This window comes from Rana temporaria, chromosome 2 (assembly GCF_905171775.1).
Source record: "Rana temporaria chromosome 2, aRanTem1.1, whole genome shotgun sequence".
NCBI lineage: Eukaryota > Metazoa > Chordata > Amphibia > Anura > Ranidae > Rana > Rana temporaria.
In genome coordinates, this window is record NC_053490.1 from 509,725,417 (window position 1) to 509,748,573 (window position 23,157).

At 45.2% G+C, this 23,157-nt stretch overlaps 1 protein-coding gene across 1 annotated transcript in view; it reads left to right on the forward strand.

Moving 5' to 3' along the window:
- The window catches only part of TTC3 (tetratricopeptide repeat domain 3), a 181,810-nt gene that overhangs the window by 34,983 nt on the left and 123,670 nt on the right, over window positions 1-23,157 (forward strand). Inside the window, exons 6-7 of the mRNA XM_040338963.1 lie at window positions 11,936-12,023; window positions 16,296-16,349. Of these exons, the coding sequence (XP_040194897.1) occupies window positions 11,936-12,023; window positions 16,296-16,349 (142 nt within the window). The remainder of the gene's footprint in view (window positions 1-11,935; window positions 12,024-16,295; window positions 16,350-23,157) is intronic.

Here is a 23,157-nt window from a genome sequence, read left to right on the forward strand (position 1 = left end):
GCATGTGGTGTGAACTGCCCTAGTACAGTGATCAGTGCTAAAAATATGCACGGTCACTGTAGTAATGATACTGGCTGGGAAGGCATTAACACCAGGAGTGACCAAAGGGTTGACTGTGTGCCTAGCCAGTGTTTCTTTTATTACATCATGGGAGGTACTTTTTTTAGGGGAAGACATGGGTCCTTGTCCCTGCTTTGCAGAAACACAGGACGTATGCCTTCCCTCCTATCAGAATGACAATTCTGCCTCTGCAGGATGATCGGCGGGTGCCGGCGGACATTGAGTCCGCTGTACCCATTGATCGGCTTCTGCTGTGTATAATGACAGCAGGAGCGAGCCGCCAGCGCCGCACATTGAGGTCCCCTATCCAGAAGTGCAGAGAATATCTATCCTATCTATCCTATCTATCCTATCTATCCTATCTATCCTATCTATCCTATCTATCCTATCTATCCTATCTATCCTATCTATCCTATCTATCCTATCTATCCTATCTATCCTATCTAAAAAAAATCCAGAGGGATTCCTGCACAAACAAGTGTTTTAACGAAGAGATTAAAAAATCCAAAGAATAAAGGCAGTCATAGTAACGGTTTCGGGCTAGTGGAGATCACGCCCTTCTTCAAACTTCTTGCCTATGAATGACCACATTGATGGAGGGAGAAAACTCATCTGTAATTTGTCTGGAATTAATCGTGGTGAACAAAATCACATGGTAGAGTATACAATATAATACAATCCTGGAACGAAAGATCAACAGGTATAACAGTATTCCTACACTTCACAGATTTATGTTGCTCAATCGGGAATCCTATAAGAAAGAAATAGAAATATTAAATGAAAAATAGACTAAAAGTAAAATAAGAAAAGGAAAAAGAAAAAATGTATACATATAATTATAAATATATCCATACACTTCTCATAGACTAAAAATATATGTACACAAACGATATATATAAATATATAAAAAAAAGTATATTATAATACGAAATACATGGCTAAAAATATATATATATATATATATATATATATATATATATATATATATATATATATATATATATACATATACATACACATACACATACACATATACACACACACACTACCTCTGGCTCAGACCCTTGGGCGGGGGGAGACCTGCTATCCACAATCGCTTGTACACATAGTCCGGTTTCTGTGTTTACAAGTGATAGCTCTGCACTCTGTGTAACCATCCTGAACCCTGCACTGTATGTAATGCAATCCTGGTATTTAATGCCCCTTTAAAACCCTCCTACTGTTTGTGAAATTTGACTGACCACACCCACTATTTGATGTGATTTGGAGGGTGTGTGTGGTGGAGGGGTTTTGTGGGGTCATGGTTGAGTTCCAGCACCTATTGTTTCCGAAAAAAGCCGTGTGTGTGTGTGTGTGTGTGTAATATATAATCGTGTGCCCAGCGGCCGCCCGGTGGTAGTAAACCGGCTATAGCAGGGTTTCTCAAACTACGGCCCTCCAGCTGTTGTAGAACTACACATCCCATGAGGCATTGTAACACACTGACATTCACAGACATGACTAGGCATGGTGGGAATTGTAGTTCCTGAACAACTGGAGGGCCATAGTTTGAAGACCCATAGGTTATAGGGTGGTGGGCAAGTGGTTAAGATGAGAAAACAGAAGGGAGTCACAAGTTATTACATCATGATATGTGTTGAACTTTGTGTGAACTTTTTCCTGTATATTGTGTTCTGAGTTCTATTGTTTTTCACTAGATATGTTGGAGAGAGGATTTTAGAATCTAGTCTCATGGTTGCAGCTGTTATTTTGGACATGTGGGAAAGAAATAATGTCGAGCTTTAATCATTTTGATTGTGGCTATTTATGTTTGATCAGATTAATATGCAGATGCCAAATATAGTTTACAATATTGCCTTAGATCAGGGGTCTCCAAACTTTCTAAGCAAAGGGCCGGGTTAACTGTCCTTCAGATTTTAGGGGGGCTGGACTGCGGCCATTGGGAGTAGAAAAGGTCCCAACATCATTGAGAGAAAAATAATGCCCCATTGTTTGTATCAGTGGGAGAAATTGTGCCCCATCATTGGTATTAGAGGTCGACCGATATGGGTTTTTCTCTGGCCGATACCGATGCCGATATTTAGAATTTGGGGCGGCCGATGGCCGATATATGATGCCGATTTTTGCGGCCGATATTTTAGGCCGATTTTTTATTTTTTGGCAGGTGGCGCTAATTGGCACTGGCAGATTGCACTGGATGGAACCAATTGGCAAAATCAGATGGCACTGATTGGCAGGTGGCACTGAATGGCACTGGCAGGTGGCACTGGTTGGCACGTGGCACTAAGGTGGCAGTGGCAGGTGGCACTAATTGGCACTGGCAGGTGGCACTAGCACTGGCAGTTTGCACTGGCAGGTGGCACTAATTGGCACGTGGCACTGGATGGTACTGGCAGGTGGCACTAATTGGCAATAGTTAGCACTGGCAGATGGCACTGGTTGGCACTGGCAGGTGGCACTAATTGGCAGGTGGCACTGGATGGCCTTGGCAGGTGGCACTAGTTGGCACTAGCAGGTGGCACTGGATGGCACTGGCAGATGGCACTGGATGGCACTGGGTGGCATTGGCAGGTGGCACTGGATGGCATTGGCAGGTGGCACTGGATGGCATTGGCATTAGCAGATGGCACTGGCAGGTTTCACAGCACATAATGTAGCGGATAATGTGTGAAACTCTATACAGTTTCACAACTGCTGCAGAGAGAAAGAGGAGCTCAGATTCATTGCGATGTTGAAGGTGGGCGGGACCCGGCTTGGGCGGGGCTCAGCTGTCCACCAGCCAATGTGATGAGATCATTGGCTGGATAGCTGCTGAGTCCCGCCCACCCCGGGTCCCGCCCACCTTCAACATCGCAACGAATCTGAGCTCCTCTTTCTCTCTGCAGCAGTTGTGAAACTGTATGAAGAGAGAGTTTCACACATTCAGCTACATTATGTGCTGTGAAACTGTGAGAGCAGAGAGAGAGAGGAGCTCAGATTCATCGTGATGTTGGAGGTGGGCGGGACCCGGGGTGGGCGGGACCCAGCAGCTATCCAGCCAATGATCTCATCCCATTGGCTGGTGTTGGACAGCTGAGTCCCGCCCACCCCGGGTCCCGCCCACCCCGACATCAGTCCGACAGCTCCATTCTCCTTCACACACACGGCACTGCTCTGCAGACAGTGTGGAGAAGGGAGGGGGAACCCCATGTTCCTCCTTCCTTCTCCACACTCTGCTGATGCAGATCTGCTAAATATCGGCCACATTTGGATAATAATCGGCCGATGCCGATTTCTCCAAAATGACTGAATATCGGCCCGATATATCGGCCGGCCGATATATCGGTCGACCTCTAATTGGTATCAGTGAGGAATTGTGCCCCATCATTGGTATCAGAGGAATTGTGCCCCATCATTGGTATCAGTGAGAGGAATTGTGCCCCATCATTGGTATCAGTGAGAGGAATTGTGCCCCATCATTGGTATCGGTGAGAGGAATTGTGCCCCATCATTGGTATCAGTGAGAGGAATTGTGCCCCATCATTGGTATCGGTGAGAGGAATTGTGCCCCATCATTGGTATCAGTGAGAGGAATTGTGCCCCATCATTGGTATCAGAGGAATTGTGCCCCATCATTGGTATCAGTGAGAGGAATTGTGCCCCATCATTGGTATCAGTGAGAGGAATTGTGCCCCATCATTGGTATCAGTGAGAGGAATTGTGCCCCATCATTGGTATCGGTGAGAGGAATTGTGCCCCATCATTGGTATCAGTGAGAGGAATTGTGCCCCATTGCTGGACTCTCTTGGAGGAATTGGTGTCAGTGTTATTTGAAGAAATTGTTTCCCATCGTTGGTGTCATTGGACCCCATTATTGGTGTTAATGGGAGAAACTGTACCCCATCATTAGTGCCAGTGATAGGAATTGTGCCCCGTTGTTGGAATAACTTGGAGGAATTGTCCCCTCTCATTGGGAGAAATTGTGCCCCACCATTGGGGGGAATAGTGCCCCATCTTTGCTGTAATTGAGAGGAATTGTGTCCTTTCATTGGTGTGAGTAGGGCGGGAATATGTCCCATTGTTGGTATCTGTGGATGAAACATTCCCCAGAGGGCCACATAAAAGCAAGCAAAGGGCCCCCGCATCTGGCCCCCGGGCCACAGTTTGGAGACCCCTGTCTTAGATTGTCAGGAGTTTCCTCCTGGATATGTGCCAGAGAAAAAGTATAATGTAGGACAGTGGTCTCCAAACTGTGGCCCTGGGGCCGGATGCGGCCCTTTGCTTGCTTTTAATGGCTCTTGGGGCACTATTACTTCTACTGATACAAGACACTATTATGCCATCTGACACCAACAATGGGGCACCATTTCTTCCACTAAAACCAATAATGGGGCACTATTCCTCCCTATGATACCAATGATGGGGCATTATTACTCCCCTAATACTAAATGTTTTTTTTTTCTTGCCACTGGCCACAGTCCGGCCCTCCTAAAGTCTGAAGAACAATAAACCGGCCCATTGTTTAGAAAGTTTGGAGACCCCTGATGTAGGAGATGCTGTATAAAATGTCTGTTTATTTCTGATTGCTGTCACTTTGCTATATAATGCTCTGTAATCTGGTGGGCACTGATATCTATAACCCATATATAGACTCGAGATATACTGTACTTGTGTGGATCTTCTTCATTCAAAGCCTCTAGTGTACACTACAAAAGAAACAATGTAAATCTCCTTGTTGCAGTTACAGATGGCACAAAGAAACATAACAAATGTTCTTTCCCTTCTGCCCAATAATAAAAACTTTAAAGTAGGGCTGTGCAACTTAACTTTTAATTAATCGGTTAATCTTTAATTTCCCGAGGCGTCTTTCAGGACAGCACCTTGAGATATCATGATCCTCCCACTCCATCAGGAAACACCTTCTTTCATCCTTTTAAAAGGAGGCCCCTTCTTGCACTCCTCAGTTTTTGTGTTTCCTCCTCCGGAGGGAGCATCTTCTTGGGAAGGGTCTGATGTCTCAGGTGCTGCCTGAGAAACGGACTCTTTCCTCTTACCTTTTTTTCAGGGACTGTCCGCTCTCCCGTACCACCCGCGCGGCGGTGATGGTAGTCGGGCTCCTCTCTCTCCCGGTGCTCAGTGGAGCCAGCCTTCGGCGATCGTAAGGTGCCTCGTGTTTGCGGGGCGTCGCCATTTTGGCGTAGCCTGGTCGCCGGAGAGGCGCGTCATTTCCGGCGCGCCAGGAGGAGGGGTAGGGCGGACGCTGGAGCCTACTTCCGCTTCCTGGTCCGGCGCAGCGGCGCTATTGGAGTCCGGGAAGTGCCGTGGATGCCACAGAGAAACGCTGATTCCTGCGATGGAGGCTGCAGATGCATCAGCGGTGGAGACAGGCACGGGCACCAGCAGGACCTCGGCGGGAAGCAGCAACGTGAGTCTGTGTTTTCCCCAGGGGTGAGGGTTCTCTCCTTTTTGGGATTTCTCTCTCGGTCTCTTCACTTTTTCCCTCCAGTGGCATGGGGGCCTGTCAGGGCACGGGTGGACACCTTTTGTTTCCTAAGTGCACCTAGGTGAGGGGGGGTCATGTTTGTTTATTGAGACCGGGTCTCATGCTGGATCCCCCTATATTTTTTTCTTCTCTCCCTGTTCCTTTTTTTTTTTTTTTTAGGTCAAACCTGAAAAAAAGAGATGCCCTTCCTGTAAGGAGAAAATGGGGGAAAGTTGGAAGAAGCCTTGGTGTAAGGCATGTATAGCAGCCTTAGTACAGAAGGAGTCAGCCTCAGTCAGAGAGGAATTGATGGCTTCTGTCAAAGATGAGCTTTTGGCCACCTTTCAGACTATGAGAGTCGCTAGCTCCTGTCACCATTTCTCAGCCCTCCACATCACAGTCTTCTCAGGAGACAGGGTGGGCTCCTAGGCCCTCTGATAACGAGGGGTCCAGGGATAGTCAGCCTCAGGCCCCCTCTAGTGAGGACTCAGAAAATGAGGAAGAAATAGAGCCTCCCTCAAAATTTAAGCTGTCCCTGGAGGATGTGGATGGCCTCCTCAGGGCTATTTATGCCACTTTAGGTCTCAGTGAGGAAAAGAGGGACTTAAGCCTGCACGATCGCATGTATGCCGGTCTCTGCGAGCCCAAGGGGCGTACATTTCCAGTTCACCCGGTCATCTCCGAAACAATCTTGCGGGAATGGCAGGACCCAGAAAAGAAACCATTTTTTTCAAAATCCCACAAAAGGAGGTTTCCCTTTGGAGAAGATCCATCAGTCGTGTGGAACAAAATTCCTAAACTCGACGCAGCTTTTTCCCAGGTGTCTAGGTCCACAGATTTATCCTTTGAGGATATGGGGATCCTGAAGGACCCGATGGATAAGCGAATGGATCTTCTCCTTAAAAAAGCCTGGCAGTCTATTATGGTTAACCTCAAGCCTGCCATGGCTACCACCTGTGTGGCACGCAACTTAGAGTTCTGGTTAGACAAACTCAAAGCTCATATTGAGGCAGACTCCCCAAAACAGGACATTTTGGACTCTTTTTCTACCATTTCTGCAGCCGTAGCCTATATGGCAGATGCCTCGGCCGAGGCGATCAAAATGTCCGCTAGATCCGCTGCTTTAGCCAACTCAGCCAGAAGGGCTTTATGGCTCAAGACCTGGCCTGGTGACACAGCCTCCAAAAGCAAGCTGTGTGGAATCCCGTTTTCTGGGGATCTTCTCTTCGGCCCTGACCTGGATAGTATCCTGGACAGGACGGCCGACAAGAAGAAGGCCTTCCCGGTCAAAAATAAGAACCCCCCTCCCAAGCGGTTTTTTCGGGCCTTTAAGCAGCAGGATAAGGGGAAAAGACCGCAAGGAAAAAGGAACTGGGCAGCGCAGAAGGGCAAAGGAAAGGGAGTCTTTTTCCATCCTCCTGCACCGGCCAATAAGCCGCAATGACTCGACCCTGAGGGTAGGCGGGAGGTTACAGGGGTTCCTTCCGCAGTGGTCAGCTGTATCAAACAACCAGTACATACTGACCACTCTAGCTCAGGGATACGCTATAGAATTCTCAGAAACCCCGCCAAAGAGATTTCTGGTCACCCAGGCCCCAAGGGATCCAGTGAAGTACGTAGCGCTAAAGTCCTCGTTGTTGGAACTTCAACAGCAGGGGGTGTTGGTCAGGGTTCCCCTAGTAGAACAGGGCAGAGGGTTCTTTTCCCATGTATTCCTAGTAAGGAAACCTACGGGGAAGTTCAGGCTGATATTAAACTTAAAGCCCTTAAACAGATGTGTCCTGTACAGGAGATTCAAAATGGATTCAATATTCTCAATCCGGAATCTACTGACGCCAGATTGCTACATGGCGTCGATAGACCTGAGGGATGCGTACCTTCACTTACCTATCTCCCCTCAGTCCCAGACGTTTCTCAGACTGGCGGTAGAGATGGGGGGTCAAGTTCAGCACTTCCAGTACAGGGCCCTCCCCTTCGGGCTGTCATCATCACCTCGGATTTTTACGAAGGTGCTGGCCAAAGCCTTAGCCCCACTGCGGCTACAAGGAATAGCAGTCATCCCTTACTTGGACGACCTCCTCTTCTTTGCTCCCTCAGAGGAAAAATTGTTGAGGGATCTTTCTCTGGCGCGAACCCATTTGGAATCCCTAGGATGGATTTTAAACCTTCAAAAATCCGCCCTGGTTCCTTCTCAGAAGATTCGTTTTCTGGGATACCAGGTGGATTCGCAGAACCAGAGAATTTTTCTCCCCCCAGAAAAAGCATCCAAGGTCTTGGACTCTGTTCGGTTGCTTCAGTCCCATCAGTCTTTGACGGTCAGACAGGTAATGGCATCCCTAGGAATTTTGACCTCCACCATGCCGGCGGTCCAATGGGCGAGGTTACATTTCAGGCCCCTGCAGGCTTTTCTTTTAAAGACATGGGATCGGAAAACCAGTTCTCTGGACACCCGGGTAAAAATACCGGCCCGGGTAGTAAGATCCCTTTACTGGTGGAAAAACCAGCGAGTGCTTGCAGAGGGTCTGGAGTGGTCCTTCCCGTGGGACTGAGGCTCACCACGGATGCCAGCGCCTGGGGATGGGGAGCGCACCTAGAAGAGAAATTTTCACAGGGGAGGTGGTCAAGGGAGGAAGCCCTGCGTTCCTCAAATTGGAGGGAACTAAAGACGGTGGCCCTGGCACTAGTGGAGTTTGCTCCATTTCTCAGAGGCCATCATGTTCAGGTCCTATCGGACAACGCTACAACAGTAGCATACTTGAACAGGCAGGGGGGTACAAGAAGCCCTTCGCTTCTGTCCCTTGCCACAGAGATTCTCTCCTGGGTAGAGAGCAATTTGCTCTCCTTGACAGCCCTACACCTAAAGGGGTCCCTCAATACGGTGGCGGATTTCTTAAGCAGACACCAGATTCGGGAGTCAGAGTGGTCCCTGAATGCGGAGGTCTTCTCAGAGATCACCAGCAGGTGGGGTCTCCCAGAGGTAGACTTATTTGCCTCGAGGGAGAACTCCCAGGTAGGAAAATACTTTTCTCTGAGTCGGGGGGATGGGTCCCTAGGGGTAGACGCTCTGTCGCATCCCTGGGATTTCCGCCTCTGCTTTGCCTTTCCCCCGTTTCAGCTAATTCCCCTAGTTCTGAGGAAAGTTCAGAGAGAAAGTGTGCCGGTCATTCTCATCGCCCCATTCTGGCCCAAGAGGGCATGGTTTGCAACGCTTCTAGCCTTGTCAACCAGGCCTTACTGGCACCTGCCCCTCAGGCAGGACCTCCTAGTTCAGGGTCCAATTTCTCACCCAGATGTGGCACGGCTGTCCTTGACCGCGTGGCTTCTGAAAGGGAAATCCTGAGTGGAAAGGGGTTCTCCGACCGCTTGGTTTCCACCTTACTCAACAGCAGGAAGAAAGTAACCCGAGCCATTTACACCAAGGTTTGGAAAGTTTTTTCCTCTTGGTGTAGCTCTTCGAGTCAGGACCCTAGGGAACTAAAATCTATCCTGGAATTTTTAGAGGAGGGGGCTGATAAGGGCTTAGCTGTTAGCACCCTTAAGGTACAGGTATCCGCACTTTCAGTTTTTTTTTGGAAAGATCTGTAGCCATAGAACCATTGGTGGTGAGATTTTTTAGATCTCTTTTGAGGTCTAGACCACCAAGGTTAAAGGGTTTCCCGAAGTGGGAACTCTCAGTGGTCTTGAGATCTTTGGCAAGCAAGCCTTTTGAACCCTTAGGGGAAGCTTCAGTTAGGAACCTTACCTTTAAAACTTTATTTTTAATCGCTATTACCTCAGCACGTAGGATCAGCGAGTTGCAGGCCCTGTCAGTGAAGGAGCCTTATTTATGTATATTTTCAGATAGGGTAGTGCTTAAAACTGACCCTAAGTTTTTGCCCAAAGTGGCTTCTAACAGTAATCGTGTACAGGACATTGTACTTCCCACTTTTTGCTCTAACCCTTCGGGTGAAAAAGAATTATTTTTTCATATGTTGGATGTCAAACGGGTCTTGTTGTATTATTTAGAAATAACAAACCCGTTTAGACGCTCGGATTCTTTATTTGTCCTTTTTGGGGGTAACAAAAGGGGTCAGCAGGCATCTAGGGGAACACTAGCTAGATGGCTGAAGCTGGCTATCAGGGAGGCTTATTTACAGTCAGGCCTGACTCCGCCAGAAGGTATCCGTGCCCATTCGACCAGAGCTCTCGCAACTTCCTGGGCAGAAAGAGCTGGTGCCACGCCGGAGCAAATCTGCAGGGCAGCGACGTGGTCAAGTTTCCACACGTTCGTGCGACACTATAGGTTGGACCTCGCCTCAGCTAGTGATCAGGCTTTTGGCAGGAAGGTCCTACAAGCTGTCGTCCCGCCCTAAGGTAGTAAGTCTCTGTGGTCCTCTCAAGGTGCTGTCCTGAAAGACGCCTCGGGAAAATTCAAGTTAGGCTTACCGGTAACTTGTTTTCCAGAAGTCATTCAGGACAGCAACGACCCGCCCTATTGTTTGTGATGTACTATGCTGTGACTAACATATATGCTTGTGTGTTCCAGCCGGGGCCGGAGGTTTTCTCTATAACAACTGAGGAGTGCAAGGAGGGGCCTCCTTTTAAAAGGATGAAAGAAGGTGTTTCCTGATGGAGTGGGAGGATCATGATATCTCAAGGTGCTGTCCTGAAAGACTTCTGGAAAACAAGTTACCGGTAAGCCTAACTTGAATTTTTTTTGATCGATCAAAATCTTTTTGATCGATTACATAGTTAGTCAGGTTGAAAAAAGACACAAGTCCATCCAGTTCAACCACAAAAAATAAACAAACAAAATAAAAAACACAATACAATCCCATACACCCAACTCCATACCCACAGTTGATCCAGAGGAAGGCAAAAAAACCCCAGCAGAGCATGATCCAATTTGCTACAGCAGGGGAAAAAATTCCTTCCTGATCCCCCGAGAGGCAATCGGATTTACCCTGGATCAACTTTACCTACAAATCTTAGTACTCAGTTATTTTATGTACATTTAGGAAAGAATCCAGGCCTTTCTTAAAGCAATCTACTGAGCTGGCCAGAACCACCTCTGGAGGGAGTCTGTTCCACATTTTCACAGCTCTTACTGTGAAAAAACCTTTCCGTATTTGGAGGTGAAATCTCTTTTCCTCTAGACGTAAAGAGTGCCCCCTTGTCCTCAGTGTTGACCGTAAAGTGAATAACTCAACACCAAGTACACTGTATGGACCTCTTATATATTTGTACATGTTGATCATATCCCCCCTAATTCTCCTCTTCTCAAGAGTGAACAAATTTAGTTCTTCTAATCTTTCCTCATAGCTGAGCTCCTCCATGCCTCTTATCAGTTTGGTTGCTCTTCTCTGCACTTTCTCCAGTTCTCCGATATCCTTTTTGAGAACTGGTGCCCAAAACTGAACTGCATATTCCAGATGAGGTCTTACTAATGATTTGTACAGGGGGGCAAAATTATATCTCTCTCTCTCTCTCTGGAGTCCATACCTCTCTTATACAAGAAAGGACTTTGCTCGCTTTGGAAACCACAGCTTGGCATTGCATGCCATTATTGAGCTTATTACAATTATTTTGATTGGTACTCACCCCTCCGCCGGCTTCTGGGCCTTCAGGGAGTTCCGTCGGAGATCCAGTAACGTCACGATAAGTGGCGGGGCTTGCGATGTCCATCTGAAGGGCTCCTTTGCTGTTCCTTTATCTGCATGCCGGCGGGACCTCACTATCTGCCACACGCAAGGGCTGTTACACTTCCCTCTATCTCTTCCTTCTATCAACCTGGGATTTTACAACCATCCACTGGGAGTTGTGATAGTTCCCTTCATGGGACATCTACATGCCGACGAACTGATGTTAATCTCTCCTCATCTGGATTCAGCAGTGGTATTGCTGTACACATTTTTATACCAGTATCATACTTGGCTACATGTTTTGACTGCTTTTGGTACCGTTTGATATTACTCACACCATTTTTTCAGTTTATGTAGCTACATTAATTTTTATCTCCAAGGAGATCCGCTAAAAGTAGTTGGATCTGTATGTGCATTATAATTAATCGAAATTAGTCGATTAATCGATTAAAAAAAAAGATTAATCGAACAGAAAAATTTTGATCAGTAACCGCTCTACTTTAAAGTGATCCTGTACTTCACCTATTACTGGACTGCGAAAGCCAACATAGCCAGTATAGAAATGTGGCTATTCTTTTTAAGATACTTTAAAAGATCAATACCACTAAAGTAATATACTTGATATCAAGGTAGGCTTATGGATGCTTTTTCCTATCTTCTGTTCATTTAAAAATAAATTGTCACGGTAAATGATCCATTTACATTATGCAAATGTCCATCCAGTGTGAACATCAGATTGATCCGATGTAAAGGCACAATTTAATACATTTTGAATATGTTGTGTTTTTTTTAGAGAACCACATAGTTTAGAGATGACCATTAAAGAGTTAAACTATATTGAACTATTTGAAGATCTTGCTGAGCTCTTTAAGAAAATAGCGGTAAGTTGGCATCTAACGGTATCCAGTAAGTTTTCATCTATACTTGTTATTAATTTTTTATTTTTTTGTAAGTCATCTGGCTTTTAGCTTGGCTATTTTTGTCGCCCATTTTTATTCAAAAAGTAAATTGACAAAATAGGACTATTATACCAACAACTAACTGTATGACAGAACTTATAAATCTATTCTTGCATTTTAGTTTTTTTCCATTAGAACAGGGGTGCCCAACATTTTGAAGAGCAAGGGCCACTTAAGCGACTTGGTAACCGGTTGTGGGCCACAATGAGCGGAGCAGGTGGATGGCAGCCCACTCGGCTCTATAGAGCTCGCCTACTCTACTCTCAGCACCCCAAACTCGCAGGCATATAGAAGTCTATGGCTCAGTGCAGGTAACCCACAGGTGCACTTCTCTACACCTGTGGATCAGTTTGAAAGCAGCCCAGTAACCCCTGCAGAACAGATATACCCATATATACTCTGATTTTAGTAATAAACTTACCTTTAATAACAGTATTCTATCTTGTTCCATCCCAGAGCAGGCGGTCGCGGGCCACATCAGAGGGCTTCGCGGGCCACATGTGGCCCCCGGGCCACTGGTTGGGCACCCCTGCGTTAGAAGGTACTACGTGTTAAAGCATGCAAAGACGTTCTAGACCAGTGATATGCAATTAGCGGACCTCCAGCTGTTGCAGAACTACAAGTCCCATGAGGCATAGCAAGACTCTGACAGCCACAAACAAGACACCCAAAGGCAGAGGCATGATGGGACTTGTAGTTTTGCAACAGCTGGAGGTCCACTAATTGCATATCCCTGTTCTAGACAGTGTTGCCACCCTTCCAACCTTGCGGTAACGCTTTGAGGAAGGCCCATATCTGTTCCAGCATGACTGTGCTCCTTTCACAAAGCCAGCATGAAAGTGAATTCCAGGCATGATGTATTCTTGCATAGTTACACATTGGACCAATGTAATTATGTATATACCATACCCAGACCATGCCCCTGGAAGCAACACCAATTAACTCCACTTGCTTCTGCGTCTTGTGCTGAGTGACTGGTCTGATGCATTGTGAATACAGGAGGTTGGCTGCTCAGCACAGGCACCATTCAGAGAAAGCTTTGCATTTTCTGAATGAATGCAAAATATTCTCTGATTGGATGAGGTGGAGAGTGTGACATTGCAAGCCCACCCATCCATGTAAGCCAGGTCTTGTCATCCAACATGAGTACCTGACCTCACAAATGCTCTTTTGGTTGAATGTGCACAAGTTGCTACAGACACACTTTAAAATCTTGCAGAAAGTTTCCCAGATGGGCAGAACAAGTGGGAGGGGAGTGGCCCGGGGGGGGGGGGGGGGGGTCTACTCCCATGGTTTTGAAATGGAATGTCAAGCAAGTTCATATAAACATGATTGTCACGTTTCAGCAAACTTATGGCCATAACCAATTTTTATTTTGACTTTTTAGGGGTATTTTATTTGAGCCACTTTTTGAGAATTTTTTTTTCTATTTCTTAACAATGTCTCTCTTAGTATGATGATTTTTTTTTTTTATAATCCTAAATGACTCGTCGTTAAAGGACTGTTTTTGCAATAATAGGTGTGCTTGTGAGTCTGGCATTTTTGCCAGACAAGACATTTAGGTTTGGCTTTGGTTAAAGGGGTTGTAAAGGTTGTGTTTTTTTTTTCCCCTAAATAGGTTCCTTTAACCACTTGCCAACTGGGCACTTAAACCCCCTTAACCAGACCAATTTTCAGCTTTCGGTGCTCTCACATTTTGAATGACAATTAGTCATACAACACTGTACCCAAATGAAATGTTTGTCCTTTTTTTCCCACAAATAAAGCTTTCTTTTGGTGGTATTTAATCACCGTTTTTTTTTTTTTTTTGCGCTATAAAAGAAAAAAGATTGAAAATTCTGTAAAAAAAATATGAATTTTTCTTTGTTTCTGTTATAAAATTTAGCAAATTTGTAATTTTTCTTCATAAATTTTGGCCAAAATGTATACTGCTACATATCTTTAATAAAAATAAGTACAAATTGGTGGATATTATTTGGTGTTTGTGAAAGTTAGAGAGTCCACAAGCTATGGTGCCAATATCTGAAAATTGATCACACCTGAAGTACTGACGGCCTATCTAGTTTCTTGAGACCCTAACATGCCAGAAAAGTATAAATACCCCCGAAATGACCCCTTTTTTGGAAAAAAGACCTTCCAAGGTATTTAGAAAGAGGCATGGTGAGTTTTTTTTTTTTTTTAAGTTGTATTTTTTTTCCCCACAATTCTTTGCAAAATCAAGATTTATTTTTATTTTTTTCACAAAATTGTCATATTAGCAGGGTATTTTTCACACGCAGCATATGCATACCACAAAATACACACCAAAACACATTCTGCTATTCCTCCCGAGTATGGCGATACCACATGTGTGAGATGTTTACACAGCGTGGCCACATACAGAGGCCCAACATGCAGGGAGCACCTTCAGGCGTTCTGGAACACCCAGACCAATTCTGACATTTCTCTCCTACATGTAAAAATCATCATTTATTTGCTAGAAAATTACATAGAACCCCAAAACATTATATATGTTTTTTTTTAGCAAAGACCCTAGAGAATACAATGGCACGGTATTTGCACAGCAATTTTTCGAACGCGTTTTTTTTTTTTTTTGGAAATGAAACAGTTTTGTGCTTTAAAAAAAAAAAAAAAAAATTAAAGTTAGCCCAATGTTTTTGCATAATATGAAAGATGACGTTTACATGTGATTGCTTCATCATTGGACAGAGCGATCATGTGGTAAACGGCCGCTATTGGCGGGAATTTACCGCGATCCGTGATGCGTCGGGTCCAGAGGACCCGGCGGTCACGGACATTTCCGTGTACGTGCCCCAGGGGGCGCGGGCGACCGCGTTTCTGGGAGGATGTCAATGTACGCCCTCCCAGAGTTAACAAACAGCCCTGTAGACGTATGTTGTCTATGGGCGGGTCGTTAAGTGGTTAATCTAGAGCAGGGGTCTCAAACTGGTGGCCCTCCAGCTGTTGCAAAACTATAAGTCCCATGAGGCATTGTAAGGCTGACAGTTACAAGCATGACTCCCACAGGCAGAGGCATGCTGGGACTTGTAGTTTTGCAACAGCTGGAGGGCCGCCAGTTTGAGACCCCTGATCTAGAGCATTGTTGGTTCACTTACCTTTTCCTTCGATTTCACTTCTAAATGTTTTTTTTTTCTTTGTCTGAATTTCTCACTTCCTGTTCCTCCTCAGTAATCTTGCCCCCATCATCCAAGCTGTTCTGTCTCGGGGTTAGTCCCTGCGGGGAGGCCCTCAGTGTCTTTCCGCAGGGATGTAGTCCCAAGGGAGGGGGCGAGCACGCTGACTAACCCCCAGCCACAACGGCTTGGATGATGGGGACAAGCTTACTGTGGAGGAACAGGAAGCGAGAAATTCAGACCAAGAAAAAAAAAACATTTAGAAGGGAAATCGAAGGAAAAGGTAAGTGAACCAACAATGCACTAGCTTAAAGGAACCTATTTAGAAGATAAAAAACAAACCTTTACAACCTCTTTAAGCAACGGATCCTGGTGAAGGGTCCAATCCAAACAGCACTGTGCAAATCAGTAGAGCCTAATTGAGACAGAACTAGATGCCTATCAAGCTGTCAGTGTAAACAATGAGCTGATGTGTGTTCAACCCCCCCCCTGAGCTGTCCAGTGAACAGCCAACTGCCTGTAATTGGTGGTCCACTTTGACAGCTTCCCTCAAAATGGTTAAAGTGGTTGTATAGTTGTGTGTTTTTTTTTACTTTTACCTACAGGTAAACCTATAATAAGGCTTACCTGTAGGTAAAAAAAAAATCTCCTAAACCTTTACGGTTTAGGAGATATTCCCCCTCACAACTAGCTGCTGAATGCAGCGGCGAATGCGCACTGGGGATTTTCGGCTTAAGGCCCGGCAGCTCCCTTTCATCTCCCTCGGCGTGTACCCGGCAGCGGTACCAACGCCTCGTTCCAGGGTAAGTATTTCATAATGAGCTAGTATACGGTACTTACTAGCTCATTATGCTTTTTCCTTTTACAGGTGCCAGGTAAAAAAAAAAATGTTTTAGCCTATACAACAGCGTTAAGGCTGGACTTGTCTGAACACACCTGAGCTAATCCTTATTGTTGAGTGGAGTAGAGAGCAGAATTAAAACAGTCTATCCCTTTTATCTGTGGTAGTCTTCCATATAGCATCTTTCTATTAGACTGACTGTTTCTGTTAATGTTCCAGGACCGACGACATTTGGTGGAGGAGGCATTCAAAATTGGATGGAAAATTGAAAAAGTAATGTGTACTATAATCTAGTTGATGTGGAGTTTGTTTTGTTAAGTTTGTTTATTTGTTAATACAAATGACTGTTGTGTATATTTTTTTGTAATCATTTATTTTCCCGAAATGTAGGCCCCTTTCACACCGAGCGTATCCACTCAGTGGGGGGGGGGGGGGTTGATCCCTGCTGAGCAGACGGATGATGGGTCCATCTCTGAGTGGACGGACCTGTCGGAGCCCCACTGTTAATAAGAATATCGGATGAAAACGGACATGGTTTTCATCCGATCAATCCGGCGAACGTATTGCCATCTGTGTGTTTTTCAGCGGATCTTATCGGATGGCAGGCGGGTGTCAGCGGACACATCTCTGCTGACATCCGCCTGCCCATACAAGTCAATGGGTGACCCACTCGGATCCACCTGAAAAACAGACCGGCCGATCGCGTGAAAGGGGCCCAATGTTGAAGCGTATAGAAATTTCATTTATTGGTGTGGTTGGCACTCTAAACAAATCTTAATCATATGAAAATGTTTGGATGGACAGCAGTATTAAAAGAACCCCAACAGAAATAATTGCTCAAGGGGAATGGTTTTGTTTCCGCCAACCTCCTTTCCTAATGATTTCCATTTATCAGACCTCATGACAAGATGGTCAGTTTACTAGAGAATACTTGGGGGTTGATTTTCAAAACGGGAGAGTGCAAAATCTGGTGTAGCTGTGCATGGTAGCCAATCGGCTTCTAACTGCAGCTTGTTCAAATAACCTTTGACCAAAAAAAAAAACCAGGAAGCTGGTTTCGATGCAGAGCGGTGCCAGATTTTGCAATATCAAGTTTTTGTAAATTAACCACCTATTACCACTCATCATCCATTATTATCCATTCATTATACATCCATTTATTATTCATACGTTCATCCGTCTATCATCATTAATTATCATTCATCTACCCATCCTTCATCATTCGTCATCAGTATTTGCTGATTGTGAACAAATGTACATTGAAATACACATGCTCAAGTAGACTGATGAAAGAGATGAATATGAAAGGTTTTCATGCGTGCAGATGATGGGGAATGGTTCTTTTTAATCACAATCGCTACTCGTATGTCTTAAAAACCTTCAATTCAATTTAATTTTTTTACATCATTATGGTTCTTTAAAGCGGAGTTCCCCCCTAAAATTGAACTTCCGCTTTTTGGAATCCTACCCCCCTTCGGTGTAATTTTGGCACCTTTCAGGGGAGGAGGGAACAGATACCTGTGCAATCCAAGTATTTTCTCCCACTTCCAGGCATAGATCACTGTGGTGACCTACGCCACTTCCGGCGCCTTCTCCCTCGCTGTCTTCTGGGAGACACACAGGTCCCGGGAGACAGCAGGGATCGCGCAGCGTGACTCGCGCCCAATGCGCAGTAGGGAACCAGGAAGTGAAGCCACAGGGCTTCATTTCTTGGATTGCCTTACCAAAGGTGGTGGTGCCTCCACCCGAGCGACAGATCGGATTCGGGTGCCAACATCGTGGGTGCCCAGGACAGGCAATGTCCATATATTAAAAGTCAGCAGCTGCAGTATTTGTAGCTGCTTACTTCTTTAATATTTTTTTCGGCGGAACTCCGCTTTTAACTAAATGACTTTTGCATTGCTAAAGCATTGTGTATTATAAACAGCTGGGCCTGGCCCCCATCCCCTCTCTCCCCTGATTGGCTGACTGACTTTGACAGCTGTGGGAGCCAGTGGCACTGCTGCTCTGTCTGAGCCAATCAGGAGGCATGTACTGGATGGCTGAGGGGATCGTGGACATCACTGGAGAAGAGGAGCTCTGTTAGGTAATTGAGCTCTGTTAGGTAATAGTGTGCAACACACACTATTTTAACTTAATTTATGGAATGTATTAAGATAAAAAACACTTCGGTCTTTAAGCAATTGAATTTGCCTATACTTTTGTGTGGGTAACCTAAATGAATAGCAGTAGCACTTGACAAAGCCGGAATCAATCTGATAGGACATATTTATAACCGACAACCAAATTCTCAGGAATAAAATAGTAATGAAAATCAGATCAGTTTGTGCATGATGTGACACTGGCCTTACATCTATGGTATTGTGGTATGCAAATCATTTCATCCAGGTACACTGTGCCTGAGGAGTCTTTGACCCTTCCATCTGGGTGCACTTTTGCTGTTTCCAGAGTACAGATCAGTGATCTCTCAGTGTAGGTGTCAAATACAGAATTATAGGTGTGTGTGTGTTTGTGTGTGTGTGTGTGTGTGTGTTTGTTTTTTGACTTCTCACAAAGGTCAGAGTGACTAGTCCAGCAGCATTTTTGTAATATATGTCGGTGTAGTATACCAATGTGTTTAACTACTTACTGTCCAGGGCAATTCTTAATACTACGCATTAAAATCAGCATTTTATTGCTAGAAAATTTACGACCCCCAAACATATAATTTCTGAAATCGGAGACCCTGGAGAATAAAATGGTGGATGTGCAATCTTTTTTATTTTTTTCTTGTCAACGATATTGGCACAGCTATTTATCAAACTCAATTTTATGGGGGAAAAAGCCTCCTATGTGATCCCTTTTGAGCAGGTGTATAGAGACATCGGGGTCCATTCGACCTCCAATGTCTCTTCTGCCCTCCAATGCTTCACCATCAAGCACAGATTGGGGCAGGGAAAACATGTCTTCTCACGAAATTAACAGTGATTGGCTGCAGAGACGTACAGATCACATTTATTCAACAAAGCACCAAGCTTATCGGTGCCATGAGCCTATTATAACAACTTGCAGCCAGAACATTTTTGTAGGTTCGGCAGCTAGTAAGTGGTTAATTGGTTAGAAAGTTTCATATTGAAATAGCCTAAGTGTATGCATCTGGTTTGTTTACTAAAGCATTTAACTTTTGGCGACGCCATTTTTTTTTGTTTTCTGTAATCTTGAAAGTGTAAATGATGGAAATAAAATCTAACTTATTTTTTTACATATTATAAGAATGTCTAATCTGTAATTTGACGCCTTTTGGAGATTTTTCCCTTTTTTATTCTTTGGCTTCGTTATGCACATTAATACAAATTTTTACCTGGGGTGCCCAAACTTTAGATCCCCACTGTGTATGTGTGTGTGTATATATGTTTGGGGGTTCTAAGTAACTTTCTAGCAAAAAATAATGATTTTAAAGCGCGATTCCACCCGAAAAAGATTTTTTTTAAAAAGTCAGCCGCTTTTAATAAGGACACTTGCCTGTCCTACTCGCCCACGCTGATGCCCCCCCCCCCCCCCCCCCGATGTCGTTTCCTCGATCGGTGCAGGTCCCGCGCCACCATCCACCTTACGGCTTCACTGCCTGTTTCCTACTGCGACTTGTGAATGGGCGGCTGCTCTCTGGGATTACACCCGGTTTCCAGAAAGCGGCTCGCCCCATTAACTAGAAGAGGATGCAGAAGAAGATAGACCGCGGTTACGGAAGAGGCAGATTACAGACTTCCGCATAGCAACAGGTTTTTCCGGTGAGTATAATTTTTATTTTCCTGGGTGGAACTCCACTTTAACTTGAAACCAACAAATGTCAGAAAAAAGTTTAGTCTTTAAAGCGGAGGTTCACCCAAAAATCAACTTTCTGCCATTAGATCCAGCATACTGCTGACACCTGCAGTATGCTGTGATTTTTTTTTTTTTTTGTACTTATCGTTTTATCAGCCGTTGTTATCCGGCTCCGAGCGGGGATTCCTTCGGGGAATAGGCGTTCCGAAGCCAAGCGGAGTTGATTGATGGGCTGCTAAAGCGCGTCACGCCTTCCGAAAATACCCAAAGTGACACTCGAGTGTTTACGGCGCCTGCGCAGTCAGCTCTACACGGCAGGCGCCGTAAACACCCTAGTATCACTGAGTATTTTCGGAAGGCGTGACGCGCTTTAGCAGCCCGTCAATCAAATCCGCTTGGCTTAGGAACGCCTATTCCCCGCAGAAATCCCCGCTTGGAGCCGGATAACAACGGCTGATAAAACGATAAGTACAAAAAAAAAAACAGCATACTGCCGATGTCAGCAGTATGCTGGATCTAATGGCAGAAAGTTGATTTTTGGGTGAACCTCCGCTTTAAGTGGTGAAACATCCCTCATTTACACACCAAAGTTCATTCCTTTTGATTTAAAGGACAAAACGTTACAATGTTTATAGTTGGTTCCACAGCTGAGGAATGTTGTGATACTTGGCAGACTGCCTGGTATTTTTTTTCTTTTAACAGCTGTCTGCTTCAGCATAAATTATAATATATTATATATTTTTTTTAAGTCTTCTGGCCAGTCCTGTGACTTCACCACAGCCTGAAAATTTTTCCCCCTTTTTTTTTGGTCAGATACATAAAGGAGTTGCATATCTTCAATTGATTGCGCAGTGTAAGACGCTACAAGTTCCTGTACAGGACTGCAGATCCTCACATTGGGTGGTTTATACTGCATTTCAGAGACTTCTGATGTAAAACTTCACACCCCTCTGAGATTGTTTTTAGAAGGAAACTGCTTCACTGGCCCTGAGCGGGGGCAAGTGTCTGCCTTAGAACTAGTACATGGGCCGTTGGTCAGGAGTGTGTTGTGTCAGGCTTCTATGTATATGAATAGTCTGCTTCCGCTCCTCCCTGCTTTTGTGTTTGGATTCTCACATCTGAGTGGGTGTGTATCAGAAAGCTGTTAGACTGGGCGCCTGAATCATTCTTGGCAGGAATTGAAAGTCGTCATGGATCGTATTTCAGAACAAAGCGTATTTGGAGGAATGCCATATGCTTGCAGAATACTGGAGATCTTTCATTCAAATGTACACTATTTATTTGAGGCAGAGCTCTGCTTGTTTGCCGCCTCCTCCTCCGATGCCACATTTAGCACCTTTCTGGGAGGGGGGGAGCGGGTACCTGGGTTTGACAGGTGCCCGCTCCCACTTTGGCTGAGCTCGCCGTGGGAACTCTGCCGGATTTTCGGTCCCCCCTCGCCCTTACGCCATTCACAAAGCACATCGCGCAGTAGGGAACCGGCTGTAAGGCTGCAAGGCTGGTTTCCCTTAGCTGCGATGGTGGCTGGCGGCAGCCCCCGAAAGCCGATTCAGTATTTGGCTTTGGTGAGGACACTGCTGGATTTGTGGACAGGTAAGTGTCCTAATATTAAAAGTCAGCAGCTACAGTATTTGTAGCTGCTGATTTTTTTTTTTTTCTGAAGGAGCTTCTCTTTGTATTGCTTCCTTTGTGTGAAATCCCTGGTGTCCCTGCCAGTCCCCCTAGTTGCCTACTTCAAACTTGCCATGCTAGGCATAAAAGCACATCCATTGCTGCATGGTATGTTTTCTGGCTGTGCTGGGAGAACCTGCCTGTCCTCCAATGGCCAAAACATGTGCTGAAACACCCCCCCCCCCCATATTTATAGCTCATCATTGTACTGCTGCTTCTCCATCGCCACCTCTCTAAGACCACTTTCGCACTGCAGCGTCGCTGAAGCGCCGGTCGGTTTTGCAGTGCTCTTCTAGCGCTAGCAGAGTGGATTTTTTAAGGTCGCGTAACCTTAAAAAAGGAGGAAAGTCCTGTTTTTGTGGCACTTTCAAATAGATTTTAAGGCGCTCTGGAAGCCCTGCCCATTCATTTCAATGGGCCTGGGCCTTTTGGCCATTTACAGAGCTCCCAAGCCGCTCCAAAGATGCTGCTTGCAGGACTTTTCCCAACGTCCTGAAAGCACACCGCCCCAGTGTTAAAGCACTCATTGCACAGAATGGGAGGCAGTTTTTAGGTGCTTTTTAAAAGGCCATTTAAACTGCTAAAACACCTGAAAACTGTAGTTTGAATGTACCCTTAGTCCCCTTTCACACTTATACGACTTGTCCCACGATTTTTGACTGCAAAATCGTATGACAAGTCATTCTCCATGATTTTCAATGACTACCATTCATACTGGCAGTCGTGCCTACTTCAAAGTAGTCCCTGCACTACTTTGGTCCTATTTTTTTGATGCCACTTACACAGGCAATCATTGAAATCGTGGTAAAATCATGTGACTTTGAAGTCGCACAAGTGTGAAAGGGGGCTTAGTCTCCTTTGCAACTGGGAACAGAAGTTTTGTTATGAGATATATATATTATATATAAATAAAATAATCACACACACACACACACACACGCACGCCTATGAACTCTTTCCCAGGTCTCGGTTTGAACCCTACGGACTAAGACTGGGATGCCATTAAAGTTTGTGTGTGTGTGTAAAGGCAGGCGTCCCAATACTCTTGGTATTATAGTGTGTGTGTGTGTGTGTGTGTATATAAACAAATGTTTTGCCTTTCATTCATATTTTGAATGGGCTTGTTTTACAAAGCGGGGGTATACATTCACTTGCTGTATGCAAGCACTATAGCCACACATAGCCATTCATGTCTGAGTAGCTGTATGCAGAGCTTTCCGGCTGTGGAAAAAAAGAAAGCATTTGATGCTGTAGATCAGGGGTCTCCAAACTGCGGCCCTTTGCTTGCCTTAATGCGGCCCTTGAAGCACTATTCCATCCAACTCCAATGGGGCACAATTCATGTTGCTGACACCAATGGGGCACTATTCCTCCTACTGACACCATCAATTCTTTCCATTGACACGAACGATGGGGCAGTAGTCCTCCCACTGTCACTAAAGATATGGTATTTACTTCCACTGGACACTTTCTGCTCCCAATTGCCCTAGTCTGGCCCCCTAAAGTCTGAAGGACCATAAACTGGCCCATTGTTTAGAAAGTTTGGAGACCCCTGCTATAGATTCTAAAGCCTTGTACACAAGATCGGATTTTCCAACGGGAATTGTGT